This window comes from Nematolebias whitei, chromosome 10 (assembly GCF_014905685.2).
Source record: "Nematolebias whitei isolate Nwh7 chromosome 10, NemWhi1, whole genome shotgun sequence".
In the NCBI taxonomy this organism is placed as follows: Eukaryota; Metazoa; Chordata; class Actinopteri; order Cyprinodontiformes; family Rivulidae; genus Nematolebias; species Nematolebias whitei.
Genome location: NC_056507.1, coordinates 24,986,995 through 24,999,701, shown reverse-complemented (window position 1 = coordinate 24,999,701; position 12,707 = coordinate 24,986,995). Strand labels below are relative to the sequence as shown.

At 40.7% G+C, this 12,707-nt stretch overlaps 2 protein-coding genes across 2 annotated transcripts; one reads left to right on the top strand and one right to left on the bottom strand.

Moving 5' to 3' along the window:
* Positions 1–725: 725 nt before the first annotated feature.
* Positions 726–5,073, top strand: cd9a (CD9 molecule a; the record flags this gene model as incomplete). The annotated part of the gene is given in 5 exon segments (XM_037682875.1): positions 726–800; positions 1,429–1,527; positions 1,799–1,888; positions 3,454–3,537; positions 3,658–5,073. Coding segments are annotated over 5 exon segments (414 nt in total), but the record flags the coding sequence as incomplete, so codon positions are not given.
* Positions 5,074–5,959: 886 nt separating this feature from the next.
* Positions 5,960–11,510, bottom strand: bbs10 (Bardet-Biedl syndrome 10). The gene is made up of 5 exons (XM_037682874.1): positions 11,476–11,510; positions 10,117–10,138; positions 7,862–8,088; positions 6,823–7,773; positions 5,960–6,671 (listed from the first exon to the last, which is right to left on the bottom strand). Exons 1-5 carry the CDS (start codon positions 11,508–11,510, stop codon positions 5,960–5,962), a joined length of 1,947 nt encoding a protein of 648 aa, XP_037538802.1.
* Between the last annotated feature and the right edge of the window lie 1,197 nt (positions 11,511–12,707).

The following is a 12,707-nucleotide window of genomic DNA, read 5'->3' as shown; positions in this document are numbered from 1 at the left end:
TTGGGACAGGCATTTTGGGTTTTCATGAGCTGTATGCCATAATCATCTGTATTAAAAGAATTAAAGACCTGAAATATTTCAGTTGGTGTGCAATGAATCTGAAATATATGAAAGTTTCATTTTTATCATTACATTATGGAAAATAATGACCTTTATCACAATATGCTAATTTTTTGAGAAGGACCTGTAGCACGTCTGCTACAGCCTGAAATATTTCTGGAAAGAATATATATTTTGCCAAAACAACCACGTGAAGCAAAACTGATAGCAGTGTAAAGGTTTTTGCAAAACATCAGTCTGCTTGGAATAGTCATTAGCTCGCCAGTTTAAAGTAAAGTTGAGCTATCTACAACAGGTAAGATATTAACTGCTCATAACCTTTCCATGAACTTATAAATATTTTTAAAGGTTCTTTCACTGTGCAGGAAGTCAACGTTATCAGTCGTGAATAGGAAGGCTTTTTCTTTTTACAAAAGCTTGTTAATTCAGTTTAGTATCCGTGAGCTCTCATCGCTGCTCACTGAAACGGCTCATGGACACAAAGCGCCTCTAGATTTATCAGCGCTCGCTCATTCCGTCGTTCCCTGTCTTAGCATAATCCTCTTGCACTAAATCTCAGCAGAGGAGGGTTCAAGTGAAATGTGCACCCCCCGTCTGACCTCATGTTTCTGTCGTGCCCAGAAAAGACAGAGAACATTTAATTGAGCTTTTCTTTCATTTTGCAGTTCTTCTTCTTTCTGCTGATCATATTTGCTGTCGAGGTAGCAGCTGGAATCTGGGGGTTTTCAAACCAAACGAAGGTAAATAATTCCATGTGTTATATTAAGAGTATCTATCTAACAAGGTTAAGTTAGGTCGTCTGGACGGGTTCTTCTTTGTTGAAACGTTTCGTCTTTTATCGAAAAGACTTCTTCACCCTGAGGAGCTGCAACAAACTCAGTCTTATAAACAGCACCTTCTCATAGTGGATCTACAGTTCGCTGGTGACAGCCACAACTAGCTGTTCACATGACAAAGGACGATATGGAGGATGTGAATCATTGTTAGGCTGATGGTTCTCCTTGATCATGTGAACAACTAGTTCTGGATGTCACCAGCAGACTGGTTGATCCACTATGAGAAGGTGCTGCTTATAAGACTGAGCTGAATACAGCACCTTGTTAGATTTATCTACCTGGATTATTGAGGATTTATTAAAAGTAGATATACAGTAATATGTGAATAAATACAAGAAAATTGCTTCATAGAGATTTTACTCTCAAAGAAACCATAGAAACAAGTAGCAGGTGTAAAACAATAGAACAAATAAAAGAAGAATAACAAAACCTAAACATGAGTTGGCACGTTCTTAAACAAGGCAGTGATAACAAATGTGTAATTTTAGTGGTTTTCCAATAATTTTCCTCCTGTTTTGCGTCTCTGTTGCAGGTGGTGGATGACATCAACAGTTTCTACCTCCAGACGTACAACAGATATAAGTCAGGAGAAGAGCGTCTTAAAGAGACCCTGCGTTTGATTCAGACACAGGTAAGACTTTATATTTATATAGAATTTATATAGAATTTATAGCTACCAACAGTTTTGTATTTTTGAGTCTGACTACAAAAATAACCTTATTCTTTTAAAGATGTGATGACGGCCCTTTTGAGAGTTAGATAAGAAGTGTTACTCTTCATCCAACATGTCAATAATTGTCTTGTCCAACAAAAACATTTTACCTGTGAGATCTACAGATCAAGATGAGATGCTGGAGCGTTGGATGAAAAACGTAACGTGTTCTCTTAAATTCTGTTTCCAGTTGAACTGCTGTGGTCAACATGGTATGGTGGTAGAAACGGACAAAGACACTTGTCCTCAAGTAGATCCTCCGGAGCAGATACATATTAAGGTACGACCACTCTGCATGTTTGAACAGAACCAGAAGCACCTTCAGACATGAGACAGAGAAAAATACATTTTAACAAATAAAAAAAAGAAGCAAATTTTCAATCTCGGTGAAAGTTCAACATTTGCTGCAAGTCCCAGTTATGACTGTCTGTGTAATAAAATACCCCGTCAGATTAATTTCCTCAGCCTCCTCACAGTGTAACCATGGCAACAGTTTATAAAGGAATTCAGACGGACACGAGGACCTTGAATTAAAAAAACCAACTTTAATAAACAGAACAAAAGGCTGGTGTAGCAGCAACAAGAAAGCAAAATAAAACTCCAGGAGATGCAGACATGGCGTGAAGTGAGCACACAGTGCCAGACTGAAGGTGAAGAGAAAGACTGAGGGACTTTATGGACGGAGGCTGATGAGAGGAGACACCTGGGCAAAATGACAACTGGGAGCAGGTGAGAGAGGGTGAGAAAGGAACAAAACGTGGCTGAGGAAGAGTGAACTGATGGGGACACGAGGAAACACTAAAACATACAGAAAACAATAAAAAAAGGAAATACATTTAAAATAAAATAGCTAACAAAAAACAACTCAAAAGACAGACTGTGACACAGCAGTTTACTGCAGGCTGCACACGCTCAGCCTGTCTGTGTGTTGATGTCGTCGCATCAGCACATCAACACATCAACACATCAGCACATGAGCACATGAGCACATGAAAGAAAAGCTTTGCAGAGAGTGGTGAAGGCTGCACAGAAGTCTTTTGGAGTCAGCCTCCCCACCATCACAGACATCTACACATCCAGATGCAGGAAGAGGGCCACCTGCATCATGAAGGACCCCACTCACCCAGCACACACTTTTTGCCCCACTCCCCTCAGGAAGGAGGTTGAGGAGCATTAAGTGTAGAACCACTAGACTGAGGAACAGCTTCTACCCTGAAGCTGTTAGACTCATGAATCCCTAATCAGGCTTATTACTGTGAGAAAAAAAATCACAGTAATGCCACTTTGATTGGTGAGACTGTTTGTGCGGATTATTTCATGTTGCTGTGTTCATTCATACTCATCTGCTCACACAGACTCATGTTCGTGCTGCTGTTGTTGAGCATATTGTTTTGCACTGTTAGTGTTTAGCGTATTCTTAGCTTTTATCTTAGATCTTATTACTGTTTCTTTCTACACTTTATATTTTTGCTCTTGTTGGATGTAACTGGGATCCTGTGTACGTAATTTCGTTCCATCTCATGTACCACATGTGATGCGAATGACAAGACATTAAACCTTGATCATGTCAAAGCAATAGTTCAGATGTTTAGAAGTGAGGTTCTGTGGAAAAGTTGCAATCAATGAATATCTTACCTGTTGTTGATAGCTCTTTGAATGACCTCACTTTTGAATAAACAAAATTTAGTTCTGACAAAAGGCTGGATTACTGCCATCTTAAAACAATTTAAATCTTAAAAAAAAGTCCTAGTGGTTCACTCAGACATTCCACTTCACTACAGGTCTGACTTTTCCTTTAAAGCACAGTCTAAAGAATGAAAACTTTTTGTTGCCTTTCTGTTGCAGAGCTGTCCCGCGGCCATTGACGAGATGTTTGACTCCAAGTTACACATTATCGGAGGAGTGGGCATCACCATCGGAGTTGTTATGGTAAGTGTTCAACTGCTGCACAAAAAAAGCTCATTTTAATTTTCCTCGTCCTAGAGAAAAAACACATTAACACCAACTACCTGAAACACAAGTAACGTACCTCTTGTGTGTTTCTTTTAGGTATTCGGGATGATCTTTAGCATGCTTCTGTGCTGTGCCATAAGGAAGTCCCGGGAGGTGGTGTGATATCCATCTTAAGATCTTGTAAATTTGCATGATGTCATTCCCAGAGTCACACGACTCTCCACTGCCAACAGAAACTGGTTTCAGGGGGTTAACCTATGCTTGACTGGGTGCAGACATTTCTGACTACGGAGGATGTGAAGGTGACGTCATGCTGCATCTGTTGTGTTTAAATGCTTTATTGTACAGATTTAGCTTGTACTACGGAGGGCTTTCGTTATGCAAGAACCCTGGAGACTTTCAAGATTATAGTTTAATGTACAAACTGTAGGACTTAATGCAAAAATCTGGTCTCTGTGTAGTTCTTCATCAAAACAATAAACTTATTTGGCCACTGAAAAATACTTTATATTAATTTCCAGGATCCTCGATAATGAGGTAGAGATTTATTACACCTATTGATCGTTCTCTAATATGAAGCTTTTGCTTCGTGGTTAGATTTCAGAACACCAATTTGTTTGTCGGCTTCTTTAGATCCAAAACTTTTAAACTCACACAACAAGTGTGAACCCAAGCCCCAAAACGCAACCTGCAACGTACGGAAATTTAAACAAAAGGCATATTTTAGTTAAGGATTTATTTTATCTCAATCGATTCATGTGCAAAAAAGTAATTCTTAATGAGTTTTTTTTAAGTTTATTACCATCTCCATATTGCACCTACCAAGGCTGACCTACTTTAAAACGAAGCCAAAGACAACCACAGAAAGTTGCGTGCAGCTTGGCATCATGTCCCTTCACGTTCTCTGTTCACCATTATGGCGCGTTGGTTTAGATTGTGCTCACGTAGATGTGATGTGGTTACCGAGCCCAACTGTAAACCGGGTGTCATCTGCTTCAGAGGCCATGTTGACAAGAAGCGTGTTATTTTGTGGTTATTTGACTGAAATTGGTATTTGTGAGCTTCTGACTGTCTCTGTAAGAGCCCATCATTGTGTGTTGATCACATTTCAATAATAACCACTTTGGGTCTTGGTCTATATTTATGGTTGACAGCCAAAATAAAGACCTAAACCACCACTATCACCAGTATCATGGTGGCGAGCAGCCAAATAAACGCCAAGCTACAAACTACAAGGCGACTGTAGTTTACTCTGTGTTAGAGTAGCATCTTGGTTCCCAGTTTCCTTCCCTTCTTCCCCAACTCTCTGTTTGCCCACGTTTGAAACGCCTTTCATTTTATTGTTCCACATTTTGTACGTGTATATTATTTTTTGTAAGTTTTCTAATGTTTGGTGTTTATATGGAATCTGCAGTTTATGTATTTTGTAATGTACTATTGGTCTGACAGAGTGGGTTGATGTATGCCCTATGTGCATAACGTTTCACACATCCAGTTAATGCGAGCCAAATAAAATGAACTGGTGCATGTCTCATAATTTCTCTCTCTCGTCGTTTGACTTTAATTCAGTAGAGATCAAAACTTCCTGGTAAGCGGTGAACTGTTTCATATATCCTGATTGGCACGTACTACAAAAGGCCGGCCGTGTAAGGAGGGTGGTGTCTTTGTAAGATGGAAAAACACTTTTCAGGCTCGTTTGCAGCGGGAACCCCCACCTTTGATGTTGGAGACAATCAACGGTGACTCCTGGGGATCATAAACAAAGCTGGGAGCTGCCTTTGTTTCTGGGTGACTTTGTTTCATTTAAGTTATGGAAAATTAGTGTTCCAAACGAAGGATGCAGAAGTTGCAGTAAACAACGTGTAGTTGCGAGTCTAAATGACTCACCATTTCCCTGCCGAAGCGTTGCGCTCCTTTGATTGCAGCGTGAGGAAGCACACTATGATTTGTTTGATGAAAGTTGGGTGCTGCCCTCCCAGAAATCTCAGCTCCACTCTGAAGATAAGCCTAATTTAAAAAAAAGGAGGGGAAATATCTTTGAGGCAATGCGTTCATGTTTTTACAAGTAGGATTTTATGCAACTGAAACTATCGTCCAAAAGACTGGCAGGAAAATAAAAATACAGATTATTCTTTTTAATACGATACATAATCATCAACATTTATCCATTTTCCAGGACTAAACCAATTACTATGTATTCAATAATATGAGATGAACCAGATGATTTTTTTACAACTCTTACCAAAACTTGCCTTTATTTAGGACAAGAGGGTGAAAAACCATCTGCTTTAACACATAATAAAACTAATGAGCTATAATTGAACTCATTTAAAAATCTTATCCAACGTTTGATGCATTTCTTAGTGTTGGGAAAATACGTTGACGACAGACAACGATTTCAGTCCTCAGTCTCGTTTGGGCTCTCCTCAGAAATGTTTGCGAGTTTGTGCGTCGGCGAGTGTAAAGCGGTGTGCGTCCGCAGCACCGTGTTCACTCGGAGGAGACTTGTGAGACACTGCAGCACAGCCAGGAGCAGCTGGTGCTTACAGGAGATGGATTCAAGGCCCAAGTCCAACATAAAAAGCTTTGATGGTACATCTCCCGTTTCAGGATCTCCAGCCGTATCGTGTGGAATAAAGTGATGGGACTGGTTGGAAATCAAACTCACGACCCTGGTTTGAGTCTGCAGGAAACGTCTTGGATTGTGACAGTAAACCTGTCGAGGCACACTCAAGAGGGCATTTGCCAAGATCTGAGAAACCCCTACATTAGGAGCTGAGCAACTGTGGCCATGTTGTATGAGGGCATGGTGCAGGAGAAACTCAAATGTTCCACCAGCAGGTATCACACAACCTGGCTTTAAAACACGCGCATCAGATCTGCATGCTGTAAGACTGTTTTCATGTGACGATGTGCATTTATGTGACTGAATGGGTCTCAGTGCTGTGGCCTCAGTCATACACTCAGGCTTCCAAGTTGTAAGTAGCATACGGATTGCATCTTGAAATGCACTTGTGTACTGGGCAGTTTGCTCTTCTCCTGGAGAACAAATCACCAGACTATAAGGTTTAACTCTTTCTTCTGAATCACAGAAAGCCACGTGGACATATCTGTAAAAGAAAGAAAAATAACTTGTAATCAGACTGGGAGGAAAACAAGATCATTATAACCATGTGGATCAAAGCTGACGCATGTTTGTTTCACAAACTCTACATGCAACTAAATCCAATAAATTGAGAGGGACGGAGGATATCTGGATACCTGTGGGCTCCGAGCAGTATTGCCTTGCAAAACATCAGTGTAGCAACATTCTCTGGTTGAATCGTCCAGCAGTCTGAGATGGGTGTTATTCTACTAAGCTGTACAAAGAGAGAAAGTTCTTCTTCACTGACACACTCCACAAGGCACATTTCAGCCTGTGCAGCTAAAGCGCAGGCAGCAGCAGACTGTTTCAGTGAGCACAAAAGCACAGAGACTCCAAAACTCTGCAGAGCTGCAAGAACGCTCTCTAGTGTTCTTTCTGTCCAGGCACTAAATGGCATGATACTTTTCTCGTCCGTCACCCCGCCACCACAACCCAACTCGAGCACATAACCTCGACTGAGTAACTTCGGCTGCAGGTACCCTGTGAGAACTACGGCTTTGACTGGCTGCTTGTTGACTTGGAGGCGCGGTGTAGCAAAGTCTCTGTGAATTATCTGCCCCTCAATCAAACGTGAGCAGCTGACAGGGCAGCCTGAAACCTGCGTGTGCAGTGCTGGGAAGTTGTCATTTATAAACTGAAGGGAAAGCTGGTCATTTTGAACTTTCCAGCGGCCGAGCAGTTCACATGCGAGGTCACTTAAAAAGTCACAGTGCACATAATCAAGACGTGTGTGAAAAAACGATGATAGAAGTGTCTGAACGCGGAAACCATTTGGGCGAGCTGGCAGCTGTGTTTTTGTACTGAAATCCTCAAGCGAAACACAGAATCCATGCGGCACCACACTGACTGAAATGAGATCGTCCAACTCTGTCATGGCAAATGCTAGCAGTTTGTCAGCTAAATGCCTGGCAGTGGCAGCTTCAGTGGACTTATACCACTGAGACGCGATCGGCTCCTTGCTGGCTGCACCATGTATCAATCGAAGTAGAGATGCAAGTAGTAGAACAAATGTCTTTGATCCATCGCCCGTTACAGTGCTGTGCTTCCACACACACTCCACCACCATCCTAATATGAACAAAACAAAGCACATCACAGTGGAATTGGCACTAGGTAAAAGGAGTAAAACAGTACAATTATTTATTTTTGTACTAACCTGGCCAGTGGGTGCTCCAGATGCAAAGCTTTTAGTATCTGCGTCCCACTGCGGCTCAGCATTGCCTGTCCAGTACTGCGGGTAAACAACACCTGTCCTCCCTCTGGGCCAAAACTGCGAAGTATGACGGCCTCCAGGGCACACACTGTCTGCAGGACATGTTTGAGGTGGAGGTGCTCCACTGACAGCATTCTGACACACTGTAACAAAAAAAAAACGTGTTTACACTTTTTGCATCACTATTTTTAAATTCAAAACACGAGTAGACCATGAAGTGTCTTCTGTCACCTGCAATGAAACAAAGACACTGGAACGGCTCTACTGAGGTTTCAAAGCTCAACAACATGAGCCTCGACAATCACTGCAGCCGTACAGTATGTAGGCTGAGGATTTGTTTAATTAAAAGATCTGAGTCTTCCTGGGGGCAGCCTGGTGGCACAGTTGTTAGAGCTGCTGCCTCTCAGAGAGCAGGTTACCCTAGTTGAAATCCCGGCCCGGGCCCTTTCTGGTTGGTTTGCATGTTCTCTCTGTGTTGGGTGGGTTTTCTCAAGGTACTCCGGTTTCTTCCCACAGACCAAAAACATGCATGTTAGGCTGATTGGTAACCCTAAATTGTCCCTAGGTGTGAGTGAGAGAGTGAATGGTTTGTCTTTTTTGTCTCTATGTGGCCCTGTGATGGACTGGAGACCTGTGCAGGGTGTCCCCCGCCTCTCGCACAGTGATTGCTGGACATGGGCACCGCCGACCCCCACGACCCAAAATGGAAGAAGTGGGTAAAAGATAATGGATGGATGGCAAAAGATAATGGATGGATGTGTCTTCCTGGCTGACAGCTGACCTGGCAACTTTGAAAATAAAATTCAAGAGCTTCATTTTGGACATGGATGAAGACTGCTCAAGTGAGAGAGTAACATAAGTGAAAAGAAAGATATAAAATGTGCTCAACTTCTGTTAATTTTAAGTCTCCAAATTGTGACCCCAAGTCACCCCCAACAAACAAACAACAGCAAAAAAGAAATATTGGGGAGAAGACACACCCGATCACAGATTTTACAACCGAAGAAAAGCTAAAGAACATGCACATATTGGAAGACTTTCCTAACCTAAAAGTCATGGGAAAATTACTCATTTATGGAAGAGTCAATTATTGCAATATTCCATAAAAGTAATACTTCTGCGATAAATAAAAATGACAATCTACTTTAGAGTTCTCCTACAGTCAAATAACAATTAAGAATATATATATATATATATATATATATATATATATAAACCCATTTCGGCACGACTTTCTGGGTAAAAAATAAAACTACATTAACAAACATTTTGTTGGACAGTTGCTTAAAGATTGTGCAGGAACGCAAAACAAAACTTTGCTGCATCTTTTTCCAACATTTGTGAGTTAGATTCAACAGAACCAAAAATAAATATCGCAACAGGCACAGCACAAACAAAATGATATTCACTGTCAGCTTCTCTCCGTTAGTGTCGCTCCAATAATCAATGAGCGCGGATTGTTTTGACTCGACCGTGATTTGACTCACCGACAGATTATTAGCATTTGCTAGCTCGCTCCCTTCGTATGAACACAACAACAAACTCCGACCAAACGAGCTTATCCGGTGGAAAATTCAACAAAAACCCTACGAATTAGGCTTTTAGTTAACAGAAAACTGAGTACGCAAGATAATGCAAGCAAATCTCAAACAGGAAGTCTGACCTGTGTTGCCTAGAAACGAGTCTTCTTCTACGGTGGAATTACAGCTCAGCTGAATGTCGCCCTCTTGCGATCTGGCGAGTAGTCCCACACTACTACTGCTTTACGGCATTCAAGTGTAAAATTATAATAAAAAAAAAAAAATCTGTAACAATTTCCCTATTTTTACTGCTAAGATAAATATATTTATATATAATGTAAAATATTTTTGTTATTATGAAGGTAACATATTGGGGAGTGGTGGCGCAGAGGTTAGAGAGGTGGGCTTGTGATCCGAAGATCGCCGGTTCACGCCCCGGCCCCGACAACATCAAAATTGTGGGTGGGGTAGGTGAAACACCCACACTTGCCCCCACCCTCATTCGCCCCACTCTGGGCCCATGAGCAAGGCCCTTAACCCCCACCATGTGCTCCCTAAACAGGTCTCTCTTGAAAATGAGTTCTCGTGGCTCAATGAGACTAACCTGGACAAATAAAGGCTAAATGAAAAAAAAAAAAAATATGCTTGCAGCCCCTATAAATACAGGTCCGTTTAGACATTTACAGTTATAGTAATTTGGCTGCACAGAACTTAGTTTGCAGAATAGAATAGAATAGAATAGACATTGATAAAATTACAGGTGCATCTACCAATTTATATAAAGAAAGGGTTTGTTGTCCTAATCGAAACAAGCAATCAGTATAAAAGAATAAAGACCTCTTTTATACAAACCAATCAGTACTTTTTTTACACAACAAAATCAGTGTACATTGTTTTTTAAATTACATTTACACAGTTGAAGTAGTAAAAAAAAAAAAAAAAAAAAATTAATTGCACAGCTGTAGAGTACATATATAAAAAAAAGAAATACTGAACACGTGTGAATTGCTCTTCAACAGAACAGAACCACAGAACAGAAACTAGAATTGCACCAGTCAGGAAGTCTCGAGGTCCGCGGTCTTTGAGTATTATGATGGCCCAGGGGTTTTTGTTTGAACCTGTAGCATTTGCCAGAAGGCATGTGTTTGAACAAGACATGAGTGGGGTTTGATGAATCTTTGAGGATGGTAGTGGAGCTTCTGAGAACTTTCAGAGGGCTGGTGATCTCCTCCAGTGAGGCAGTCTATGATTTATGCCCCCCAGAGTAACAGGAGGAGATGCAGTATGAGATTACACTCTATGGTGGATCTGTAAAATCTCAGCTGCCTCTGATCCAACTTGTTGTTCCCGAGAGTCCCCAGGAGTCTCTGCTGGGCCTTCGCCATCACTGCTTCCCTGTTTTGAGCAATACGTTATCAAAGGCGGTCTGTGTTATTTATAACGTTCAATACAAGTCTTTAAAACAGAAACTATCACAATAAAACTTAGAAATAATATAAAAAAAGAAGAAATTAAATAAAAACCCAAACAAACTTTTCTTTAAAAAAATATTACATGTTTTGTCATGTTTACAATCATGGCTCATCACAAAGGAAGGTCATAATATATATATTTTTTATTCAAAAAGTTAAATGAACTTTTCATAGAGTCTTCACATTGTTTCCCAAAATAACTTTAATTTAGTAAAGTACTTTCCTCATATGAACATGATAGTCAAGTTTGGTTAATGTAATATATATATAAAAATACATGTGAAAGATAAATACACAAGCACAATATTTTCAAATATACATAAAACATTAAACAAACCTGGAATGTATTTGGTGTTAGGGTAGATAATGATTTTTCGGATGTTTAGTTGCAAAATATCTTCAAATGTAAAATAACAACATGAATTGTGGACTCCTAGAATGTTAAATTGCAATTTACTACTTAATAAGATCCACAGTGTATATTCCCACGTTGCACATCACATATATCGTGTTCTCCTCTTGTTCTTTACCTTCTGTACTTTAATGGTCCAACCTCAAGGTGAACGCAGGATCGTAACCTGATCTCTGCAGAAACCACATCCCAAGTTTCTAAATCAGGCTACATCATCTATACATGGACAATACGAGACAGTTCTGCAGCTACAGCCAGATGTACAGCTGCACGCACACACACACACACACTCGTACACGTTCAGAGGTGGCCACTCTGAATGTAAATGTCCTTCTGCTGCTGAACCCTCAGCATGCTAACGAGCTTTAAAAAGCAGTGTCACCGAACTGATGAATATACATCGGTGGCCCGGTGAGGGTGACCTGCAGGGATGGAGCAGAGGTCTCAGGAGGTGAAGCATCAGGAGTGAAGACCACAGCCCCCCTGAGACCTGAATGGACAGAAAAGAACACACATTCACCCCAATCCTGAACTCACACTCACACACACACACATCAACTCCAGCCTCACCTTCCCCACCCTCTCTGCTGCTCCCTCTCCACCGAGCGTTCACACACCTGCTCTGTTTTTCTTTACATCTGAAGACTTATAAAGACCTAACATCAAGCTGATACGCATCTCTTCATTTTTCATTAAAAAAGGGAAATCTTTGCTTCCTAATCCAGCTGCTGGGACGTCTCCTTAAAAGGTATGTTTTTAAATCGTTCTAACCTTTTAAAATTATTATTATTACGATAAATTCTTTTAATTTCATCAATAACGCTCAAATAGATTTTCGAATCCTAACTAATTTAATGGCAACAAGCTTTAAAAAAGAGCTGCTTTTCAATACTTGAGCAACAACTAACAAGGTTTGAGCCACTCAAAGAGAATATTACGTGAAAATGTTCAAATAAGCAGACCTTCTCAGTTTTGTTGAAACTTTCTGCACCTTGAATTCAGGCGCACCAGATGCTGTTTGTGAACTTGTGGTAGTCTCTGCCTGAAAAATGGTGAAAATCAGAAATGCATAAAACGAGTGCCAACATAAATCTGCTGAATCAACAAGAAAATACCTGACAACCAAAAAAAAAACAAACCCCAGAACATTTTGATTTAAACTCCTCTTTTGTTCACTTTGCGTGACCTTGGCACATCTGTGTGACCTCTGGCAGCTCCCTCCCCCCCACCTCCAAACCTCACAACTCAGTTTCAGCAGGTTTGGCAGCGACAGCAGCTTTCATATCCTGTCTTCAAGTGTTATTGCCAGGCCAGCAGAAACAGGAGAAGTTATTTGATGCTAGCACACATATTCTGTCTCTAAGGCCATTATTGCATCAAATATT